The sequence below is a fragment of the Coregonus clupeaformis genome, chromosome 11, assembly GCF_020615455.1.
Source record: "Coregonus clupeaformis isolate EN_2021a chromosome 11, ASM2061545v1, whole genome shotgun sequence".
NCBI classification, from domain to species: domain Eukaryota; kingdom Metazoa; phylum Chordata; class Actinopteri; order Salmoniformes; family Salmonidae; genus Coregonus; species Coregonus clupeaformis.
The window spans coordinates 15,177,827-15,192,396 of NC_059202.1; the positions used below are offsets into that span (position 1 = coordinate 15,177,827).

The 14,570-nt window shown below is 46.0% G+C and overlaps 1 protein-coding gene across 1 annotated transcript in view; it reads left to right on the plus strand.

Annotated features, from left to right (window-relative positions):
- The first annotated feature begins 5,957 nt into the window (after positions 1-5,957).
- LOC121576619 (solute carrier organic anion transporter family member 3A1) overlaps positions 5,958-14,570 on the plus strand; it is a 66,133-nt gene continuing 57,520 nt past the window's right edge. The window contains exon 1 of the mRNA XM_041889909.2: positions 5,958-6,684. Coding sequence (XP_041745843.1) covers positions 6,541-6,684 — 144 coding nt within the window. The 5' untranslated portion in view covers positions 5,958-6,540. The remainder of the gene's footprint in view (positions 6,685-14,570) is intronic.

Here is a 14,570-nt window from a genome sequence, read left to right on the forward strand (position 1 = left end):
CACAAAGAAACAAGTCATGGGACCGATATTAGCTTTTTCTGCATATCATGTTCAAATCATCTATAAGTCCCCTGTAGCTCAGTTGGTAGAGCATGGCGCTTGCAACGCCAGGGTTGTGGGTTCGTTTCCCACGGGGGGCCAGTATGAAAATGTATGCACTCACTAACTGTAAGTCGCTCTGGATAAGAGCGTCTGCTAAATGACAAAAAATGTAAAATATAAGTGACTTTGTTGAGCTTCACAATCAATTTGAGATACTTTCAGATGATTTAGACATGATGCAAAAAAATATAGAATATCGGTCCCATGACTTGAATGGGATTTGTACCACAAACGCTAAAACGTTAGCATGTGGAAACTAAACCAAAGCATGGATTGCTGTTATACTGTGATGAGGTGGTGTTGAAGGAGTCAGGCGCATGAGAGTAAAGCTTTAATCCGCAAAATACAGGTTAAGGCAGAACTGCGTCAAACACACTCCCGGGCACAAAACAGGTGCACTGGAAAATACTCCCGTCTAACAAAATACACAAGCTCCACCGAGCTTCACAATAAACAATCACCCACAAGGACAGAGGGAACACTTATACATGGACTAATTAGGGGATTAGAACCAGGTGTGTGTGATAACGAGACAAGACAATTGTGATGATGATTGGGGCGGCAGTGGTTAGTACTCCGGTGTCGACAAACGCCGAAGCCTGCCTGAACAATGAGGGGAGGCAGCCTCGGCCGAAATCATGACAGTACCCCCCCCCCCGGACGCGCAGCTCCAGCAGTGCGCCGACCCCGGTCTCGGGGACGGCCAGGAGGATGTGGAGCAGGGCGAGCCGGATGGCGACGGTGGAAATCCTGCAACAGGGAGGGATCGAGGATATCCCTCACCAGGACCCAGCACCGTTCCTCCGGACCGTACCCCTCCCACTCCACGAGGTACTGAAGGCACCCCCACTCGACACCTTGAATCCAGGATGGCACGGACAGAGTACGCCGGGGCCCCCTCGATGTCCAGAGGAGGTGGAAGAACTCCTGCACCTCAGACTCCTGGAGCGAATCAACCACCACCGGCCTGAGAGACACATGAACGAGGGGTTAATACGGTAATCAGGGGGAAATAACAACCTATACGTAACCTCGTTGATTCTCCTCAGGACTTTGAACGGCCCCACAAACCGCGGGCTCAGCTTCCGGCAGGGCAGGCGGAGGGGCAGATTCCGGGTCGAGAGCCAGACCTGATCCCCCGGTTCGAAGACCGGGCCTCACTGCGGTGACGGTCAGCATTGGCCTTCTGACAACGCACGGCGAGCTGGAGGTGAACGTGGGCAGTGTCTCCTCCGCGTGCCGAAACCAGTCATCCACCGCAGGAGCCTCGGTCTGGCTCTGGTGCCACGGTGCCAGAACCGGTTGGTAACCTAAAACACATTGGAATGGTGTTAGGTTAGTAGAGGAGTGGCGGAGAGAGTTTTGGGCATATTCTGCCCATGGTATGAACACCGACCACTCCCCCGGCCGGTCCTGGCAGAAGGACCGCAGAAACCTACCCACATCCTGATTTACTCGTTCCACTTGCCCATTTGACTCGGGGTGGAACCCAGAGGTCAGGCTGACCGAGACCCCCAGACTTTCATGAACGCCTTCCAAACCTTGGACGTGAACTAGGGAACTCGGTCGGACACGATATCCTCTGGCACCCCGTAGTGCCGGAAGACGTGAGTAAACAGGGCCTCCGCAGTCTGCAGGGCCGTGGGGAGACTGGGCAGAGGAAGGAGGCGGCAGGATTTGGAGAAGCGGTCCACAACGACCAGGATGGTGGTGTTACCTTGGGAGAGGGGAAGATCAGCCAGAAAATCAATACTAAGATGAGACCATGGTCATTGTGGAACTGGTAATGGTTGTAGCTTACCCGTTGGGAGGTGCCTAGGTGCCTTACTCTGGGCGCACACCGAGCAGGAGGAGACGTACACCCTCACGTCCTTAGCCAAGGTAGGCCACCAGTACTTTCCGCTCAAGCAGCGCACTGTACGGCCGATACCTGGGTGACGTGTGTGCCCAGAAGATCAGACGATCACAGATAAGAGCAGGCACGTACCGCAGCCCAGCTGGACACTGCGGTGGAGATGGATCTGTGCGTAATGCCTGCTCTATATCCAAGTCCATCGCCCATACTACCGGCGCCACAATGCAGGAGGCCGGGAGTATGGGGGTGTTGTCTCTGGGCCTCTCCTCTGTGTCATTCACCCGGGACAGTGTGTCTGCCTTCACGTTCTTCGTACACAGAATGTATGACAGTGTAAAATCAAACCGGGTATGGCGAGGATTCAGCCTCCTCGCTGCCTGGATGTACTCCAGGTTGCGGTGGTCCGTCCAGATGAGGAAAGGGTGTTTCGCCCCTTCGAGCCAAAGCCTCCACATGGTCAAGGCTCGGACAACAGCCAACAGCTCCCGATCACCAACGTCATAGTTCTGCTCCGCCGGGCTGAGCTTCTTAGAGAAGAAGGCACAGGGACAGAGCTTGGGTGGCGTACCCGAGCGTTGAGACAGGACAGCTTCTATCCCAACATCGGACACATCCACCTCCACTACGAACGGTAGTGATGAATCGGGGTGGGCCAGTACTGGGGCTGAGGTGAACAGACCCCGCAGTTTGCTGAAGGCCAGGTCAGCCTCAGCAGACCAGCGGAGCCGGGACGGCCCACCCTTCAACAGGGAGGTAATGGGAGCTGCGACCTTGCCAAAGCCCCGGATAAACCTCTGATAGTAGCTGGCAAAGCCAAGGAAGCGCTTCACCTCCTTAACTGTGGTTGGAGTCGGCCAATTACGCACGGCTGAAATGCGATCTCCCTCCATCTCCACACCTGAGGTGGAAATGTGGTATCCAAGAAAGGAGACGGACTGCTGGAAAAACATACACTTCTCTGCCTTAGCATAACGGTCATTCTCCAACAGTCGGGCCAGCACCTTGCGAACCAGGGACACATGCTCGGCGCGCGTAGCGGAATAGAACCAGGATGTCATCGATGTAGACCACTACACCGCAACCAAGCATGTCCCGAAACAACTCGTTCACAAAGGACTGGAAAACTGAGGGGGCATTCATCAAACCATAGGGCATCACCAGGTATTCATAATGCCCCGTGGTTGTGCTGAATGCTGTCTTCCACTCATCTCCCTCTTGGATATGCACCAGGTTGTACACACTCCTGAGATCTAATTTGGTGAAGAAGCGCGCCCCATGCATTGATTCAATCACCGAAGGAATGAGGGGGAGAGGATAACTAAATCTTATCGTCTCCCTGTTCAGTGGTCGATAATCAATGCACGGGCGCAGACCTCCGTCCTTCTTCTTCACAAAGAAGAAACTCAAGGAGGCGGGTGAAGTGGAGGGACGTATATACCCCTGGCGCAGGGACTCGTTAACATAGGTTTCCATAGCCACCGTTTCAGCCTGTGACAGGGGGTATACATGACTCCTGGAAGGTACAGCGTCTACCCGGAGGTTTATCGCGCAATCCCCCGCCCGATGAGGTGGTAATTTAGTCGCCTGCATTTTAGAGAACGCTTGCTCCAGATCGAGGTATTCAGGGGGAATGCGCATGGTGGAGGTACTGTCTGGACTTTCCACCGTGGTTGCACCAACGGAAACATCTAGACACCTACCTTGACACTCTCGCGATCACCCCGTGAGAGCCCTCTGCGGCCATGAGAAGGTGGGGTTGTGGAGTGCTAGCCAAGGGATACCTAACACCACAGGGAAAGCAGGATATTCAAAAATCGAGACTTCCGTAACAAACCCGGACCCTATTGGTCGACTATCGAGTGCTCTGATGTGGAGTGGTATGGATAGGGGAACCAATGTTATGCCTTGACGGCGTGCGAATGCCCATAAAGTTCCCAGCTGCGCCTGAATCGACTAGCGCCTTACACTGGGGAACTACCATGAGATCGGGAAAGTGGATAGGTAGGGTACAGTGCGCAGCAGAGGGCTCTGAACAAGTGTGGGTGTTCGATACCTGGGGTGATGCGTGAGTGCCCTGCCTGCCACCTCCCGGCCCAAAAGAACGTTGACTACGACGTGTGGTGTATTGTCCCTTCGTGCCACCAGAATGGCACTGTTGCTGTCCTCCTCCGCTCTCTCGGCGGATGTCCATCGAGTTTTTTTGAAGGACAACATGGTGTCTCGGCAGGCTAGCTCCCGTCGGACGTCCTCCTGCAGATGGCACCGGAAATGGTCGATCAGGGCCCGCTCGTTCCACCCGGACCCCGCTGCGCGGTCCTTGTCCCCTGCCTCAGATGGACCAGTCGCTCACCCGCCTCTACCCTCGGGCGGGTGATCGAAGACCGCCCGAAAGAGGCGAGCGAACTCCCTGTAGTCCTCCAATGCGGCTCCTCCTTTGTTCCACACCGCGTTGGCCCACTCCAGGGCTTTCCCACAGAGGCAGGAAACGAGGACGGACACCTTCTCCCGCTCCGATGGTTCCGGCCTGATGCTGGCGAAGTAAAGCTCCAATTGGAGGAGGAATCCCTGGCACAGCGCCGTCGTCCCATCAAACGCCCGTGGTCGGGATATCTGGATCCCTTCCAGGTGCTGGGGTGTAGGTGGCTGGATCCGGTTGGCCAGCTGGTCTCGACAGATCGGGTTCTCTCCTCTCCAGGCATTGGACGACCTGAAGAACCCGATCCATCGCTTCCCCCAAGCTGGCCAGCATCGTTGAATGCTCCTGGACCCGTGCCACGACTCCAGGCATGCGCTCTTCTCCCGCTTACTCCATATCACAGAATAACAGGCTTTAATCCGCAAAATACAGGTTTACGCAGAACTGCGTCAAACACACTCCTGGGCACAAAACAGGTGCACTGGAAAATACAAGGCACACAGGAAAATACTCCCGTCGAACAAAATACACGAGCTCCACCGAGCTTCACTAACCTTCACAATAAACAATCACCCACAAGGACACGGGGGCAGAGGGAACACTTATACACTGACTAATTAGGGGATTAGAACCAGGTGTGTGTGATAACGAGACAAGATAATTGTGATGATGATTGGGGCGGCAGTGGTTAGTACTCCGGTGACGACGAACGCCGAAGTCTGCCCGAACAAGGAGGGGAGGCAGCCTCGGCCGAAGTCGTGACTCATACCTTGTCCATAGACCGCTTACAGGGTAAGGAAACCAATGTATCATTTTGCAATTTGGGTGAACTATCCCTTTAACAAGCAGTAGTTATACTGACCAGGTTTACTGAACCACCAAGACTAAACGACTATATATTTTCCCTTTGTAGATTATTACCTGTCATGCTTCCTTATGAAATATTAGTTATATGGCTCTCTGTTGCACACACGGATGTCCACTGCTTGGGGGCTTGGGTACACATAATGACAGTGTGAAAGGTAGAGGTTAGGGGTTGCTGGAGTGTCAGATAAGACTGGTATTTTTTTGCTCATGGAAGGCCAGCTGTGATACCACGTAGAGGCAAAAGGTCATGGTCCTCAGTCCTGTCTACTTCTTCTCGCTTAAAGACCATTGACTAAGCTAAAACTAATACAATCATCTCAGAACTCAGTTATGTGGACAAACAGAATAATAGAATGGATGTTTTAATGTGTGCATGTATATCATACAGGAAGGATTTGTTATAGTAATTGTTGGCATCATGTGGGCCATTTACTTAATCATGTCGTTCACATTTTCTGTTCAACATTAAGTAATCCATGGCAACACACAATGTGTTGATAATATTTTGAAATGGCCCTTTTGCTTTGAGCTCAATATGTGAAATAATAATAGTAATTATTATTATTTTAAATAGGCCTATAAATTAGAATGAACAAATTCCCTATCTCAATGTGTATGTTTTAGAGCGCGAGAGAGCGAGAGAGCGAGAGAGAGAGCGAGAGAGAGAGCGGAGCGAGAGAGAGAGTCTATTCGAACGCAAGTTAGCATAGAATTTGGTGCATGCTACACATGACCACTATAGGCCACGGCTGTCAGTGGTTGGAAGAGGCGCGGAGTCAGAACATACTAGTAGGCTACACAAGTGGTGAAGGGAGTGAGTGCATGCTCACATACTGTACAGTAGGCTACAAGGACCATGCCAAGTAAAGCTGGAGCAGCGACGCTGTGGCAAGATTCTTATCGATTTTTTTTTGAATCTATGCATTGTTAAGCTTAACATTGGTGAACGACCGTCAATATTCGGAAATCATGTTATTTGAGAGAAATCCCGGCGTCTCTAATTCTCGTAAGCATTTGAGAAAATCGTCGGTGAGTTCATGTGTCTTATTCGACGAAGTGGCAATGTTTAAAGCTTGTGGAGCGGAAGCCCTTTGGAGTCTGGCTGTATATTTACAGTCATAGTTTGTCAGATGTAAAGCATAGGTTGAACTAGCAAATAGACCGAGACCGTGCGTCAGACACTCGCTTAATGTAGCCTACAGTGGAAACATAGTCGGTGTCTTCTATGTTTATCTCCGGGCTGGCCGGTTACCCTCTGGCTTTCGTTTCTCGCTGTGATACAAAATAGCGGCTCCAAAGGATGCAGGTGAAAAAACAAATGGGTTCGGACATGAGCCCTGGAGAGGGCATTCGTAAAAAGTCATCATGCTTCTCAAACATCAAGATATTCTTGATATCGGAATGTGCCCTGATGTTGGCACAGGGCACTGTTGGAGCCTACCTGGTGAGTGAAACATTTTAAGCTGTGTCATTGTCTGTCATGTCTCTCATGAGAACATCTTGCCAGACGCATGTTTCATATGCATTTTAGTAGTTTGGGCCATTTTATCGTAGCTATAACTCTATATCCGTGCCAGTAATGTGCATGTAAGCAAAGTGTTTGTCATGAAACGTGCAACAGCTATGACATAACGTTAGTGAGATAATTTGTAGCTAACCGGTTTAAGAAGGCTTGACATCCACGGGTGTTTTAAATACGCAGTAGCCAGTGCCCATACACATGTGGGAGATGCAATATTAAATTGGAAACACATTTTCGTCTGGTTGAAGAGTTTAACATTGTCCATTTGTCAACAGCAAACGTAGCCTATATCCCCTCAGTCAACAACACCGTTAATGATGATTTAATCTCCTAATGCCGCACCTAAATAATCCAATTGTCCAAAATAACACTCAGATTCCGTAGAGGACAAGAATGAACAGGTGACTTGTTAGTAGTCTATGCGGCAAAGGGCTCCTATAGCTGTAATATACAGTACGTGTAATGTACTGCAATAACACAATCTATTGATGTAGATCAGTGAAATGTACCTGTATTATACCTGTATTATCAAAGTGCCACCCTTGAAAGCAATGCTATCTTGATTAAGAAGAGCAGGCAAGGCTATTCAACTCTTTTATCTCTAGTTCAAACTTGATGCGTCTGATATTCTATAGGCCTATTTGGTTGAAGCTTTTAAATCGTTTTAGTCCTGTAGGCCATCAGTGCATAATTATTTTCCATACTCACTTCTCTAATTCAGTGGTTTTATGGTGATCAACATTTCTACCACAGTTCTCATATCAAATGAAACAACAAATGATGGATGAGTGAATTAATTATTTTATGGTAGGTTATTTTAGGTCACATGCTGGGCTAGTACTTCCCAGCGAACTCAAAGATGTAACCTGAAATACTTTAGCCTTATTTGGAGTGGAACATGTTATCTATTCTGTCGCACTGAACCACAAGCCTCCTCCTGACCATGGGAATAGTGTTGCCTACGTGGATGAAGCATGTTGGTATCCAGTCAGAATTTCCCCTGGACTTTGATTTTTGAGCCAAAAGTACAATTAATGAGAATCCATCACATCCTGCTTTTGATATGGAGTTTAATGACCCCAAATTATTGAGTGGATTGTTTCCCCAAGTACTTGGTACTTTGTTTTTTCCCCGATCTATTTATTATATTTTTTAGAGCATGTTGTTATAACATGTTTCTTAAATCTATTTGGATTGACTAACTTTATAACAGTACATGCATGTGAAGTAAAGTTCTTGTGAAATTAGGCCTATAAACAGTAGTCTCCACCCTTCCTCTCTCACTTGGATGGAACATTGCAGTCATTTTTCTGTGATGTGTCTCTGCTATGTATTTACTTGCCAGTCACAGGGGCAGGGAAATGGGTCTATCAGGATTCCTCTGTGTGATAATTGGTCTAGTCATGACTCATTTCATTAAAATGTAGTTGAAATGGAATATGGCTCATCTGCAGCAGTGCCTCCACGGAACTGATGGCTTTGTGTCCTTGTTTATACATAGGCACTTATAGCTTAGCTTAGCTCGAATGTTTACACACCATTAAAGCCCTGTTTCACTTTTACTATGTCAATGTTTTCAACTACACTTTACAGGAGGTTATTCTATAGAAAGTTAACAAACATTGAACTAATAAGGGTTTACTTTAAACTGGTAAGCAAAGATGAGTTGGTGGGAGGCTAGTCACTAAGCAGGTACACTACCGGTCAAAAGTTTTAGAACACCTACTCATTCAAGGGGTTTTCTCTATTTTTTACTATTTTCTACATTGTTGAATAATAGTGAAGACATCAAAACTATGAAATAACACATATGGAATCATGTAGTAACCAAACAAGTGTTAAACAAATCAAAATATGTTTTATATTTGAGATTCTTCAAATAGCCACCCTTTGCCTTGATGACAGCTTTGCACACTTTTGGCATTCTCTCAACCAGCTTCACCTATAATGCTTTTCCAACAGTCTTGAAGGAGTTCCCACATATGCTGAGCATTTGTTGGCTGCTTTTCCTTCACTCTGCGGTCCGATTCATCCCAAACCATCTCAATTGGGTTGAGGTCGGGTGATTGTGGAGGCCAGGTCAGGTCATCTGATGCAGCACTCCATCACTCTCCTTTTTGGTAAAATAGCCCTTACAGAGCCTGGAGGTGTGTTGGGTCATTGTCCTGTTGAAAAACAAATTATAGTCCCACTGAGCCCAAACCAGATCGGATGGCGTAGCTCTGCAGAATGCTGTAGTAGCCATGCTGGTTAAGTGTGCCTTGAATTCTAAATAAATCACAGACAGTCTCACTAGCAAAGCACACCCATCCGTAACACCTCCTCCTCCATGCTTTACGGTGGGAAATACACATGCGGAGATCATCCGTTCACCAACTCTGCGTCTCACAAAGACACGGCGGTTGGAACCAAAAATCTCCAATTTGGACTCCAGACCAAAGGACAAATTTCCACCGGTCTAATGTCCATTGCTCGTGTTTCTTGGCCCAAGCAAGTCTCTTCATCTTATTTAGTAGTGGTTTCTTTGCAGCAATTCTACCGTGAAGGCCTGATTCACACAGTCTCCTCTGAACAGTTGATGTTGAGATTTGTCTGTTACTTGAACTCTGTGAAGCATTTATTTGGGCTGCAATTTCTGAGGCTGGTAACTCTAATGAACTTATCCTCTGCAGCAGAGGTAACTCTGGGTCTTCCATTCCTGTGGTGGTCATGAGATCCAGTTTCATCATAGCGCTTGATGGTTTTTGCGACTGCACTTGAAGTAACTTTCAAAGTTCTTGAAATGTTCCATATTGACTGACCCTCTTTGCTTATTTGAGCTATTTTTGCCATAATATGGACTTGGTCTTTTACCAAATAGGGCTATCTTCTGTATACCCCACTCCACAAATTAACTTTTAACAAGGCACACCTGTTAATTGAAATGCATTCCAGGTGACTACCTCATGATGCTGGTTGAGAGAATGCCAAGAGTGTGCAAAGCTGTCATCAAGGCAAATCTCAAATATATTTTGATTTGTTAACACTTTTTGGGTTACTACATGATTCCATATGTGTTATTTCATAGTTTTGATGTCTTCAGTATTATTCTACAATGTAACAAATAGTAAAAATAAATAATAACCCTTGAATGAGTAGGTGTTCTAAAACCTTTGACCGGTAGTGTACAGTTGAAGTCGGAAGTTTACATACACTTAGGTTGGAGTCATTAAAATTCGTTTTTCAACCACTCCACAAATTTCTTGTTAACAAACTATAGTTTTGGCAAGTCGGTTAGGACATCTATTTTGTGCATGACACAAGTCATTTTTCCAACAATTGTTTACAGACAGATTATTTCACTTATAATTCACTGTATCACAATTCCAGTGGGTCAGAAGTTTACATACACTAAGTTGACTCTGCCTTTAAACAGCTTGGAAAATTCCAGAAAATGATGTCATGGCTAATTGACATCATTTGAGTCAATTGGAGGTGTACCTGTGGATGTATTTCAAGGCCTACCTTCAAACTCAGTGCCTCTTTGCTTGACATCATGGGAAAATCAAAAGAGCCAAGACCTCAGAAAAAAAAGTGTAGACCACAAGTCTGGTTCATCCTTGGGAACAATTTCCAAACGCCTGAAGGTACCACGTTCATATGTACAAACAATAGTACGCAAGTATAAACACCATGGGACCACACAGCCATCATACCGCTCAGGAGGGAGACGCGTTCTGTCTCCTAGAGAAAAGTGCAAATCAATCCCAGAACAACAGCAAAGGACCTTGTGAAGATGCTGGAGGAAACAGGTACAAAAGTATCTATATCCACAGTAAAATGAGTCCTATATCCTCATAACCTGAAAGGCCGCTCAGCAAGGAAGAAGCCACTGCTCAAAAACCGCCATAAAAAAGCCAGACTACGGTTTGCAACTGCACATGGGGACAAAGATCATACTTTTTGGAGAAATGTCCTCTGGTCTGATGAAACGGGTGCACTTCACAAAATAGATGGCATCATGAGGAAGGAAAATTATGTGGATATATTGAAGCAACATCTCAAGACATCAGACAGGAAGTTAAAGCTTGGTCGCAAATGGGTCTTCCAAATGGACAATGACCCCAAGCATACTTCCAACGTTGTGGCAAAATGGCTTAAGGACAACAAAGTCAAGGTATTGGAGTGGCCATCACAAAGCCCTGACCTCAATCCAATAGAACATTTGTGGGCAGAACTGAAAAAGCGTCTGCGAGCAAGGAGGCCTACAAACCTGACTCAGTTACACCAGCTCTGTCAGGAGGAATGGGCCAAAATTCACCCAACTTATTGTGGGAAGCTTGTGGAAGGCTACCCAAAACGTTTGACCCAAGTTATACAATTTAAAGGCAATGCTACCAAATACAAATTGAGTGTATGTACATTTCTGACCCACTGGGAATGTGATGAAATAAATAAAAGCTGAAATAAATCATTCTCTCTACTATTATTCTGACATTTCACATTCTTAAAATAAAGTGGTGATCCTAACTGACATAAAACCACATTTTTACTAGGATTAAATATCAGGAATTGTGAAAAACAGAGTTTAAATGTATTTGGCTAAGGTGTATGTAAACTTCCGACTTAAACTGTATGTCTGCTTGTAAAGTATACTCTGGGTCAGGCAGGGATTTGCAAATGATGGATCAGAGAGGGATGCGCATGATTTGCGTAAGCAAACAGGACTTCAGCAATGCTCTATCGTCCGTAAGCACAGCTAGTCTCTTTCACATGGCACCTGCCCCATTTGCATGGGCTGGAAACCAGGCACCAGCTCCAGCTACAGGGACAAGCTGATGACCCTGTCATGACCTCATCAGATGTTCTCCTGTCAGAGCTACTGTTGTGTCTATGATAGGATGAGGCGACTTAAAGTGTGTGCGTGCAGCCAGGGAGCCAGCCTGGAAGTCATGGGTCATGGCCTATGCTCTTGCTCCACGTTAGCCGCTTTCAATGGACAGACTCTTTTCCAGGCAACATAGTCTCTGGGTAAATAGTCAGTGCACAAAACTGCATGGACAATTACTCTCAAAACTGTGGGGTTGTGATATGACTGTCAGCTTCCCTAGTTTATTTTGAGAATTATCTGGAAATGGTGTGTAGGCCTACCTTTAGTTCTCAGTTCTCGGAAATTCAACTGAATGTGGTTTCAGCCTTTGTAGTCCAATTTTGTATGTTGTGGTGATGATTGACAGTGGTGAATTTGTTTCCTGTTATGTGATCCATCTACTCGTTGGAAAACAGGCTGAACTATCTATGTATTTTATCATTTCCCCCTCATATATTAGATTTTCGAACCCAGCTTTAGTAGTTGATTATGTTAATTAGACACCAACTTTTTTGAGACTTTAATCCATTCAGGTTAAGCGATAGTTAAAGTTTGTTGTTACTACCATGCAGTATCCAATCTTGCAATTTGCAGATTGGTAAAGTTTAGAGAGTACAGACAAACAGTGAAATATTTAATTGCCAAGGGATCAACTTCATGTTTTGGAATTAGATAGGGTTTTGTCAGAAAAAGGCCTCTGACAGACACTGAATTGTCCTTTTGAAAGGGCGTCTAGACAGAATAGGAACCTGAGACACACTTCAAGAGTTTTATTTAGCAAACGGCTATAATTATGTCTCATACTGTGCTTACACAAACCTTATCCTATTGTTTAAAAAAGGGATGTTTGTGTGGGGTTTGGCTCCTCTGAGGTAATGTTGATGCGACAGTCACATTGTTCATGAAAACACTGCCAGACAAGTTTGCATTGTAACCATGCTGCAATAAATAAAACAAACTTTCGTGACTGACTGTTTAGTCCTGGGTTCAAGGTTCCAGGTCTATCTTTAACTATGTACACACATTGGAATTTAGGGGATGGGTGCTCTTCTAAATTCACTGCACTTTTCAGGGCTCACTAAGCTGGCCTGGGCAGAAGATGACATGACATGGTCTACCTGGCCTGGCTGCCATTCCTCTGCTGTGGCGTGGTGGTGAGGTGGAGGTTCAGTAGCCTGTGCTGGTTTCTGCTGAGTGCTGAGAGCTCCAGCTGTGCCGTGAACAGGTTGCATTGGCTTGGCATGGGCTCTGAGGACAAGAGCAGATGGTGATGTTTCCAGCCCAGCTCTTCGCTCTTCCAGTATTGCTGGGAAGCCACGTTACACTCTCTGGCAACTCAAATGAGACTGCAAGCCCATTTTGGACACACATAGCATCCCTATTGCTGAGCTGTAGTTTTAAGAGAATAAAACATTTTATAATAATAGGCCTTGTGCAAAGGATGACATCACTACATTGATCCACCTGTGGTTGTGTTCACATTTAATCAAAGTGTAGCTAGTTGTATTAGTATAGTTATTACTCAGCCACACCTGCCATTTAAAGTAATTTAAGTCACTTTGTAGTCACAGAGAGAATAACAATTTTCCTGCTGGCATCTACGTTAGCTGTTGTTTTCCTGTCTCCACAGGTCCTTAGAGGAGCTTAACTTAGCCTATTAGCCTGTTCGACATCGCTGTGGGAATGGAACAGGACCATGCCCTTTCAAGGGCATTTTGGGACACATCTGAAAATAGTTTGATACATTTGTGAAAATGTGACTGGTGGGATATGGCTCAGCAGTTGGTTCTCAGACATTACAAACCCACATTATTTTTTGTGAAATCCCTCCAGGCAATACTTACCAATTGAAGTAAAGGCAGACGAGGATGCTGCATGCAAAATTAGATAAATCGGAGGATCCACTCCTTTGAGAATGGGCAGCATATTATACTTCCTGCCGAGTAAGGGATATTGTTCCTCTTCTTTATGGTAGAGCATTTGTGTGTATTCCATGCATGTCTGTTTCAGAGTCTTGTCTTGGTCTTTCCATACATCGTTGTTGCCTTTACAGTGTTGATACATATGTGTGGGTGGTTGGTTGGCTATGTTCTTTAAGAATCTTTCTACCCTATTAGGAGACAACCAATGCAGGTATCTGGGCTTAAACCACATTCATGTACCAAAAACAGAAGACTCAGTTGGCCAGATTCACCAAGGTCATTGCTATCAAACTATGTACAGTCCTCCTGAGCCTGTGTGAAGTTGTTTATCATTCAAGTTGCGTTCATCATGGAAATCAGTGTCTTATAAAAAAGCTGGTGATTCACTGTCTGCTTTCGTGGCAGTTACAAATTGGGTTTGGTAAGTCTGTGATGGGGTGCATATCACATGAAAAAAAATCTAAATGAAATGGAGATACATTGTATCATTATACTTAGTTAGGATCCTATCTGATGAACTGAAATGCAATCCATAATGTCTGACTTCCATGTATTATACCAACAATGGCAGAAGGGAGACAAAATCCCCTGCTGCCCCAGCTTCCATCTAGAGACAGTGGTATGCATTAAATGCTGGAGAGAGAGAGAGAGAGAGAGAGAGAGAGAGAGAGAGAGAGAGAGAGGAGAGAGAGAGAGAGAGAGAGAGAGAGAGAGAGAGAGAGAGAGAGAGAGAGAGAGAGAGAGAGAGAGAGAGAGAGAGAGAGAGAGAGAGAGAGAGAGAGAGAGAGAGAGAGAGAGAGAGAGAGAGAGAGAGAGAGAGAGAGAGAGAGAGAGAGAGAGAGAGAGAGAGAGAGAGAGAGAGAGAGAGAGAGAGAGAGAGAGAGAGAGAGAGAGAGAGAGAGAGAGAGAGAGAGAGAGAGGTAAGTGCTGCAAGTGCTGCAGTGCCCAACTAATGAAATACAGGGATGGATCTTGGCAGACAGGATTTTACTCGGACCACAATAACAAACATCTGAAGAGGTCTGTGAGTCAGTATA